We start from the raw sequence: 10,468 nt of genomic DNA, 5'->3' as shown, positions 1-10,468 counted from the left end.
AAAAAAAAAAAAAAAAAAAAAAAATCTTATATTCATTAGGAGAAGAAATTTACAGGAATGTTCACATCTGAGAAGATCTGTTTTTTGACTGTTTTGTGTTATGTTGGTCTGTTTTCTATCATTGTACCAATACTACTCTGTTCTAAGACACTGTTTCTTTTACCAATAACCACTATTATATTATAGCTTAATAAATCTTGATATCAGGAAGAGCAAATCTTCCTACTTTGTGCTGTTTTTTTTTTTTTTAAGATTCTTTTGGACATTCTTGGCCTTTATACAATTATTTTTACATAAATTTTAGAATCTACTTCTCAATTTCTACTAAAAACAAATAAAGAACTCTGCTGGGATTTTTTTTCTTCATTTCTTTTTTCAAGTATGATTTGCATATAGTAAAATAATCATTTTAATGTACAGCACTGCTGGGATTTTGATTTGAATTATGTTGAATCTATAAATCAAATTGGAGAGAATTGACATATTTTCAGTATTTCACAGGAGATTTCCTTCTGTGAACAGGGTATATCCATCCCTGTACTTATTTAGGCCTTTATTCTCTGCCAGTTATAGGGATGTTGCATATCCTTCACTGGATTTATTTCTAGGTCTTTGATGACTTATGATACTATTAATTTAAAATTTCATTGTGTGCTACTCGTGTATAGAAATATGGTCATTTTTGTATCTTGACTTTGTTTCCAGCAATTGTTCTAGATTTATATTAATCTTATTAAATTATTGATTTAATTCATATTAATTTTATAATTTATCTGTAGAATATTTGTGATTTTCTATGTACATTGTTTTGTTCAAATTTCTGAATAATGAGTTATATTTACTCATTCCCAAGACTTCTACTGATTATTACTTTATCCTGCGCATTTATCTTAGTTTGGCCTCAAGTACAATGGAAACGTTAATAGTGAGCATTCTTTATTTCATTCCCAGAAATAAGGCTTTCAACATTTTACTGCTAAGTAGAATGTTTGTTGCAGGTTCTTTGTAGGTCACCTTGGTGTAGTCTGTTTTCTGTTGCTTGTAATAGGGTAATTTTTTTTTTTTTTTTTTTTTTTGAGTTGGAGTATCACTCTGCCACCCAGACTGGAGCCTTGACCTACTGGGCTCCAGCAGTCCTTCCGCCTCAGCCTTCCAAGTAGCTGGAACTACAGGCGCGCGCTACCATGCCCGGCTAATTTTTGATTTATTGTAGAGATGAGCACCAAGTTGCCCAGGCGGGTCTCGTACCCGCGGTCCCAGGTAATCCACTCACCTCAGCCTCCCAAAGGCGCAGGATTGCAGGCTACCCGGCATCACAGGGTAATTTATAAGGAAAGGAATTTCTTTTTTTTTTTTTTTTTTTTTTTGAGTTGGAGTCTCACTCGGTCGCCCAGACTGGAGTACAGTGGCTGCTCCCGGCCACCGCAGCCTCGACCTGCCGGGCTCTGGCGATCCTTCTGCCTCAGCCATCAGAGTAGCCGGAATTACAGGCATGCGCTACCACGCCCAGCTGATTTTTTGATTTATTGTAAAGATGAGGTCTCACTGCCCAGACGGGTCTCAAACCTGCGGGCTCAGGCAATCCACTCACCTCAGCCTCCCAAAGGCGCGGGATTACAGGCTGAGCCACCGAGCCCGGCTAGGAAAGGAATTTCTTACAGTTATGGAGGCTGGGAAGTCTGAGTTTGAAGGGCTGCTTCTGGCGAGAGTCTTCTTGCTGGTGGGGACTCTGCAGAACCCTGAGGCAATGCAGGGCATCATGTGGCATGGGGACTTAGTGTGCCAGCTCAGGTTTTCTTTTTTCTTTTGGTATAGCTATGAGACCTTGTCCCATGATAACCCATTAATTCATTAGTCCGTTAATCCATGAATGGTTTGCCCTTGTGGCTCAATCATCTCTTAAAGATCACCTCTTAATACTGCCACTTTGGGAATTAAATTTCAACATGAGTTTTGGAGGGGACAAATTTTGAAAGCATAACAATCTTAATCAGTTGGAGAAAGTTTCCTGATAATGTGTTTCTTCATTTCTAAAGATAATGTTTCTTTTAAAAATTGCTTTTTTTTTTTGGAGTTTGAATCTTTCTCTGTTATCCAGGCTGGAGTGCAGAGGCACACTCACGGCCACCACAGCCTCGACCTGCTGGGCTCAGGCAATCCTTCTGCCTCAGCCTTTCAAGTAGCTGGAATTACAGGCATGCACCACCACACCTGGCTAAGTTTTGATTTACTGTAGAGATGCAGTCTTGCCAAGTTGCCCAGGCTGGTCTTGAACCCTTGGACATAAGCAATCCTTTTACCTTGGCCTCCCAAAGTGCTGGGATTATAAGTGTGAGCCACTGCGACCAGCTAAAATTGCCTTTTTTATAATGATTTCTAACTTAATTTCATTTTGATCAGAGAGCATGCTTTATATGATTTTGATCCTTTGTTGAGATTTGACTCAGGATGTGGTGAAATTTTATACATATTTTTTGTGAATTTTTTTAAAAAGCATATTCTGTAGTCATTGGAGGCTGTTTTCCATATAGTGCTCATTATGCCTACCTTATTAGTCGTGAAGTTTAATCATTTGTATACATGCTTATTTTTTGTGTTTGCGCTGTCACTAAGAGAGATGGATTGATATCTCTCACTAAGCTTGTGAATTTGTCTTTCTTTGAAGTTGTGTTTATTTTTGTTTTATATGTTTTGAGGTTATTCTATTAGATGTAAGTAAATGTAGAAAGTATATCATTTTTTTTTTTTTTTTTTTGAGTTGGAGTCTCACTCTGTCGCCCAGACTGGAGTGCAGTGGCCGCTCCCGGCCACCGCAGCCTTTCCTGCTGGGTGCCGGCGATCCTTCTGCCTCAGCCTTCCGAGTAGCTGGAACTACAGGCGCGCACTACCACGCCTGGCTAATTTTTGAATTATTGTAGAGATGAGGTCTTGCCAAGTTGCCCAGGCAGGTCTCGACCCCGCGGGCTCAGGCAGTCCATTCACCTTGGCCTCCCAAAGTGCTGTGATTACAGGCTGAGCCACTGAGCCTGGCCATATCATTTTTATGAATTAAAACTTTTATCATTATGCAGATAACCTCTTTATCTTTAGCAATGTTTTGTTCCAGCATTAAAACGATGTATGAGAGGGGACCCCCCCAAAAGCTGGAATTTATTTATAAAAATTGTGTATTTATTCTTACATGTTTTAAGCTTCAGTCACCTTCAAAGTACTCTCCGTTTGATACAGTACACCTATGGAGAGGCTTTTCCATTGCTCAAAACAGTTTTGATCAATTTTGATGACTTCGGTGCTTAGCTGTTTTCCCTTTCACCTCTTTGGCAAAACGTTTCCCTTTGAGGCCTTTTTTATCTGGGGAAACAAAATAGTCACTCAGGGCGAGATTAGGCGAAAAGGGATAATGGATGTTGGGTTTTGCCAAATGCTATTTCTGTGTCTATTGAGTTGATCACGTTTTCCAAGCCCACATTTTGTTGTCATAAATAATGTTACATCATCCTTCTGGTTGGAAGTTGGCATGCTCTTATTTTTAAGATTGGAAGTTGGCATTCTCTTATTTTTAATTTAAAAAAATTCTTTTTTTAAAAATTTTATGTGCCGGGCTCGGTGGCTCAGCCTGTAATCCTGTGCCTTTGGGAGGCTGAGGTGAGTGGATTGTCTGAGTTCGAGACCTGCCTGGGCAACTTGGTGAGACCTCATCTCTACAATAAATCAAAAACTAGCCGGGTGTGGTAGGGCGCACCTGTAGTTCCAGCTACTTGGAAGTCTGAGGTGGAGGGATCACCGGAGCCCAGCAGGTCGAGGCTGCGGTGGCCAGGAGCGGCCACTGCACTCCAGTCTGGTCGACAGAGTGAGACTCCAACTCAAAAAACAAACAAACAAACAAAAAAATGGAAGAAATAGATAGTAGATAAATTTATTTTTGGCTTAAGTTTTTCAGAGTTATGAGTAGCGTATTACTAAGTGCAGGTAGGGCCATAGAGATAAAGTTTGAGTTGTAAAATGTTGCTGAAGTTGCTAGGCTAAAGTAATACAAGTTCTTCTGGGGAGTTCTTGATCTTTTTTCTCAGTTTACCTATTGTTAGGAACTGCTGGTTCACTATTTACAGAGACCTGAAATACTAGTTACTTAAATGTGAAGTCTGTAGGTAGTCCTTCCCTGACTGCTGTGGTGACTCCTTGATATTGTCTGAGACTGACTGATGTTCTTTATTCTGCCACAGGGTGTTTTCTTACTGTTGGCTAAAGAGTTCCTTTGCTTTAAATATACCCGGAGAAACTCAAATCATTATACAAAAAAGATACCTGCCCATGCATGTTTATTGCAGCACTATTCACGATAGCAAAAACATGGAAGCACCTATGCTGCCCATCAAAACTGGACTGGATTAAAAAAAATGTGGTCATGTACACAGTGGATTATTACGCAGCCATAAAGAAGGACAAACATATGGACTTCACAGCAACTTGGATGGATTTAAAGTCTCATACTCAGTGATTTATCACAGGAATAAAGAACAGACCACATGTCTGTTCTTTAAGCAGATCCTGAACATTTATAAGAAAGGGATTAGCAGTAGCAGGATACTGCCAGGGTGGGGGTGGGGAGGGACAGAACACTAATAAGGGTACCTGATCTCAAACCAGGCAAAGTGGGTTCCCAAGGGAGGTCCAAACTTTATCTGTATGATGACCACTTGTATACCTAATCCTGAATTGTACCCCACATCTTTAAAATAAAATTTAAAAATTAAAAAAAAAAGAGTCCCTTTGCTTTAAACTTAAATCTAGTTGATAAATTTTTTTTTTTGAGTTGGAATCTCACTCTGTCGCCCAGACTGGAGTGCAGTGGTCACTCCCGGCCACCGCAGCCTCAACCTGCTTGGCTCTGGGGATCCTTCCGCCTCAGCCTTCCGAGTAGCCGGAATTACAGGCATGCGCTACCACACCCAGCTGATTTTTTGATTTATTGTAGAGATGAGGTCTCGCTTGCCCAGACAGGTCATAGTTGATAAATTTAAGTGTTCAGTTGTGAAGGTAGTACCACACTTTAAAGTTGTTGACAGTTAATTTTCCTTTTCTTTTAGTTCATCTTGTTGATATCTGGAACATGATTGAAGCCTTCCGAGACAATGGCCTTAATACACTGGACCATACCACAGAGATCAGTGTGTCCCGCCTCGAAACTGTCATCTCATCCATCTACTATCAGTTGAACAAGCGCCTTCCTTCTACTCACCAAATCAGTGTGGAACAGTCTATCAGCCTCCTCCTCAACTTTATGATTGCTGCATATGACAGGCTAGTACCTTACATGTTTACTTCATTTTAAGAATGCCTGTCTCTTAATCATTAGTCTGCCATACTGCCTTACTAAGGGCTGACAACTTAGAATATTGGTTAAAAGGGAAATTATTCAGTGTAAGTCCCTTCTTGAGACTGGTTCACAGTGACTTACTGTCCTGGGGTATGTCATATGTTAAACTCTCTAATATTATGGAGAATAACAACACTTGAGCTTTATTGTTTGAGAAATTATAGGTACCTTAAAACAGCTACTATCTATCCAGTAAAAAATAACTGTTTTGAATTTGATTATGGGATTTTTTGACTTTTTAAAAAGTTATATAAATTTTTATTTTAAAATTGTGGGGTATAGTTAGGGGTTAGGTATACAAATATTCATTGTGCAGGTACCCTTGTTGATGAGGTATGCTCCACTTTCCCCAGACAGATATTGACTACTGTTAATCCCACCTCCCTTTTTTACTTTTCAGGTTAACTTTTCCTTCTTTCCTTTCATGCCTAGTTTATAGAAAAGGCTTATCTTTTTTTACTCTATAGCATAAAATGCCCTTGGAATCTAGTATCTTATTTTCTCCTTACTTATGTCGAGAAAAGTATTTTGAGTTTTTTTAATGCAGAACATTGTCTGGTAGAACTGACAAGAAAAGAAATGTACTTTAATTAGAATAGAAATTATTTCTTACATTTATATTCATGGAGAATTAAGTTAGTATTATAAAGAATGAAACAAAAAATTATTAAAACACAGATTTACAGTGGTGGAAGCATAGAAGTTAAATGGTTATATTCTATGAACCAAGAGTTCAAATTTCTTATACCTACTGTAGTATTGACCATCTGATTAGAATGGTCTAATTGCCTCTGCTTCTTTTTTTTGTCTTTAGACCTACTTATAGAGTTCATACTTTTTTTTTTTTTTGAGTTGGAGTCTCACTGGGCTCTGGTGATCCTTCCGCCTTAGCCTTCCAAGTAGCTGGAACTACAGGTGCGTGCTACCACACCCGGCTCATTTTTTATTTATTGTAGTGATGAGGTCTCGCCAAGTTGCCCAGGTGGGTCTTGAACCCGCGGGCTCAGGCAGTCCACTCACCTCAGCCTCCCAAAGGCGCGGGATTACAGGCTGAGCCACGGAGCCCGGCTCATACATTTCTTTTCTTTTCTTTTTTTTTTGAGTTGAAATCACACTCTGTCGCTCATACTGGAGTGTAGTGGCACGCTCCGGGCCACCGCAGCCTTGACCTGCTGGGCTCCGGCAATTCTTCTGCCTCAGCTTTCCAAGTAGCTGGAACTGCAGGCACACGCTACCATGCCTGGCTAATTTTTTGATTTATTGTAGTGATGAGGTCTCGCCAAGTTGCCCGGGCGGGTCTCAAACCCTCGGGCTCAGGCAATCAGGCAATCCACTCACCTCAGCCTCCCAAAGTGTGGGATTGCAGGCTGAGCCACCGAGCCTGACAGAGTTCATACATTTCTAAAATGGTATTAGTTATATCTTGTAACTATATTCTCACTATAGTGAGAATTCTGTGAATTAGTGGTAAAACTATGGAAGTATCAAAGCCAAGCCATAATTTAGGCACTCACTAAATTCACAACATTTTTATGAGCTATTATCAAATTAGATATTGTACCATTTAATAGAGAACTATTTGAAAACATTTAAATTAATTAACTTTTTTGAGTCTGGTTTCCACCATGTTGCCCAGGCCAATCTCGAACTTCTGGGCTCAAGTGATCCTCCCTAGTACTGGGATTACAGTTGGTGAGCCATTGTGCCTGGTAGAAATTTGAATTTAAAGAATAAGAGTGTATAAGCCACGAGTTCCAGAATTCTGATGCCATTTTTAAGTAATTTAGAGACTTCATAAGATTAATTTTATCCTGTTCTAAGGACTGGCTTTTTGTTTTGTTTTGTTTTGTTTTGTTTTTTGAGTTGGAGTCTCACTCGGTTACCCAGACTGGAGTGCAGTGGCCGCTCCCGGCCACCACAGCCTCACCTGCTAGGCTCCGGCGATCCTTCCGCCTCAGCCTTCTGAGTAGCTGGAATTACAGGCACGCGCTACCTGCCTGGCTGATTTTTTGATATATTGTAGAGATGAGGTCTTGCTGCCCAGGCGGGTTTCGAACCCGCGGACTCAGGCAATCCACTCACCTCAGCCTCCTAAAAGCGTGGGATTACAGGCTGAGCCACCGAGCTTGGCTTGTTTTTTCTTTTGAGTTGGAGTCTCACTCTATCGCCCAGACTGGAGTGCAATGGCTGCTCCTGGCCACCGCAGCCTTGACCTGCTGGGCTCCGGAGATCCTTCCACCTCAGCCTTCCAAGTAGCTGGAACTACAGGCGTGTGCTACCATGCCCGGCTAATTTTTTGATTTATTGTAGAGATGAGGTCTCACCAAGTTGCCCAGGCTGGTCTCAAACCCGCGGGCTCAGGCAATCCACTCACCTCGGCCTCCCAAAGTGCTGGAATTACAAACTGAGCCACTGAGCCCGGCCAGAACTGGCATTTTGATTCAAAACCTTTAGTAAAAATTGTTACTTTGTGGTAAGTAAACAGTACTTCGTCATGGTACTGACCTACTAAGGAAATCAATTCAAGAGTCACACAACACAAATAAATTCAAGAAGCACTTTTCTTTTTTCTTTTTTTGAGTTGGAGTCTCACTCTGTCATCCAGGCTGGAGCTCAGTGGCATACTTAGCCCCACCCTAGTGTTACCTGCTGTGCTGTCAATCCTTCCGCCTCAGCCTTCCAAGTACAGGTGTGTGCTACCACGCCTGGCTAATTTTTAAAAAATTTATTGTAGAGATGAGGTCTAGCCAAGTTGCCTAGACTGGTCTCAAGCCCTGGGGCCTCCCAAAGTGCTGGGATTTCAGGCTGAGCCACCAAGCCTGGCCAAGAAGCATTTTTTAAAAGTCAGAAATAGAAATCATCTTACTGTCTAAAAATGATAAAGCAGAGATTAAAAACATTGATTATATAATCATATCAAATAAGTTAAATTCTGATATCTTACGGATTTGGCTGTTATAACAAAATACCATAAACTTGGTAGCTTATAAACACAAATTTATTTCTAATAGTTCTGGAGGCTGGGAAGTCCAAGGTGAAGGCAGATTCTGTGTCTGGGAGGGCCTGCTTTCTGGCTCATAGACAACACCTTCTTGCTGTGTCCTCACATGGTAGAAGGGGAAAGGGTCTTGCTATGTCCTCACTTGGCAGAAAAGGAACTTTTTTTTTTAAAAGGGCACTAGTCCGAGAACTGTCCACCCAGTTACTTAATCCTGAAACCTAATTGCCACAGTCCTCACCTCCTAATATCATCATTTTTTTCCAGGTAGAAATATATTTTATTATTATTATTATTTTTTTGTTAGAATTTCAACGTGAATTTTGGAGGAATATAAACATTCAAACCATAGCCTAGGCTGATGAAGGGAGAGGAAGGAAGAGTGAAAAGACAGCAAAAGAGAGAATGGGAAGGCCATTCTACTTAGTAGTGGAAGGTACAGGAATATGCTGGACATATTCAGGAAAAGCTAGGCATATACAGAGAGAGACAAAAAAATAAATGGACAATGAATCAGATGAAGGTGGATAAGTAGAAACACAATAAAAAAGAACTGGCAAATACAAGCAGAGATGAGCGAGTTGAGAGGAGCAAGGAATGTAGTATGACAGGTAGTGATCTGTGTAATTTTCAAGTCGATATGTTTCAAACTTTGACCATGGTGTCAGAATAAATGATCACGTCTTTATTAACTTTCAAATCTTTGTATGATAAGGGCTTATTTAACTGTCCAGAAATTTGAAATTGACCATCTAATGCTGGAAAAAAAAGGAATGTGGTTATAAGAATTTTTTGGGTTTTTTGGGAAAATCAGGATATTTTCTTGATAGATACTTCAAATATTAGTCTTTTTGGTGATTGGCCACTTTATTACTTTGGAGAGTTCCTTTCATATATGAAAATACCTGGTTATTTTTTATTTTTTTATTTTTTTATTTTTTTTAAGTTTTAGCTTTTTAATTTTATTTTTGAAATGAGTGGTACAATTCAGGGTTAGGTATATAAGCGGACATCATACAGGTAAAGTTTGGATCTCCCTTTGGCCCCCACTTTGCCTGATTTGAAATCAGGTACCCTTACTGATATTTTGTCACCCCTCCTCCCACCCTGGCAGTATCCCACTACTGCCAATCTCTTTCTTATAGTATTACGGTTAATGTTCAGGGTCTGCTTATGAGTGAAAACATGTGGTACTCTGTTCTTTGTTTTTGTGATAGATCACTGAGTATGATTGACTCTAAATCCATCCAGGTTGCTACAAAGTCCATACGTTAGTCCTTCTTTATGGCTGCATAGTATTCGTTTGTGTATATGTACCACTTTTTAAAAATCCAGTTTTGGTGAGTCCTAAAAGTTCTTTGTATATTTTGAATACAAGTCCTGTATGGGTCTTTTTTTTCTAACACTTTAAATATTTCATTTTACGTTCTTCTTTTTTGCATTTCTTTCCAATGAGAAATCTGCGGTCATTCCTATTCTTGTTACCTCTGTAGATAAGATTATTTTCCCCAATCTGATTTCTTCCAAAATTTTTTGTTTGTCTCTGCTTTTCTGTAGTTTGAATATGATATGGCTAAGCGTGATTTTTTTTTTTTTCATTAATCAGTATTTTTTATTATGGTTTTGTGGGGTACAGTTAAGGGTTAGGTGTACAATGACGTTTCATTCAGGCACCCTGTAGATAAGAAGTGTTTTCTCATCCCCCGACAGATATTTGCTACTGTTAATCCCATCCCCCTCCCCCCCATAGTTTCCCAGTACCATCCGTCATTTTCTCATAGTATTGCATTGGATGTTCAAGGTCCATTATATGAGTGAGAACATGTGATATTCGGATTTTTGTTTCTGTGAGAGGTCACTCAGTATTATAGACTCTAGTTCCATCCAGGTTGCAGCGAAATTCATGATTTTGTTCTTTTTTATGGCTGCGTAGTATTCCATCGTGTATATGTACCACATTTTTTTAATCCAGTCCTCTTTTGATGGGCAGCATGGTTGTTTCCAGGTTCTTGCTATTGTGAACAATGCTGCGATAAACATACGTGTGCAGGTATCTTTTTTATAGAGTGATTTGTGTTCTTCAGGGTATATCC

The 10,468-nt window shown here is 39.7% G+C and overlaps 1 protein-coding gene across 1 annotated transcript in view; it reads left to right on the top strand.

The window, feature by feature from the left end:
* Positions 1 to 5,305, top strand: part of LOC103265815 (dystrobrevin beta-like) — a gene marked incomplete at its 3' end in the record, with an annotated part of 53,919 nt that extends 48,614 nt beyond the window's left edge. Inside the window, exon 4 of the mRNA XM_008063470.2 lies at positions 5,088 to 5,305. Within this exon, the coding sequence (XP_008061661.2) occupies positions 5,088 to 5,305 (218 nt within the window). The remainder of the gene's footprint in view (positions 1 to 5,087) is intronic.
* Between the last annotated feature and the right edge of the window lie 5,163 nt (positions 5,306 to 10,468).

The sequence above is a fragment of the Carlito syrichta genome, unplaced genomic scaffold (assembly GCF_000164805.1).
Source record: "Carlito syrichta isolate Samal-C Ts95f unplaced genomic scaffold, Tarsius_syrichta-2.0.1 Scaffold306856, whole genome shotgun sequence".
Classification (NCBI taxonomy): domain Eukaryota; kingdom Metazoa; phylum Chordata; class Mammalia; order Primates; family Tarsiidae; genus Carlito; species Carlito syrichta.
Note: the sequence above shows the minus strand (reverse complement) of the source record. Positions and strands in the feature narration are given on the sequence as shown.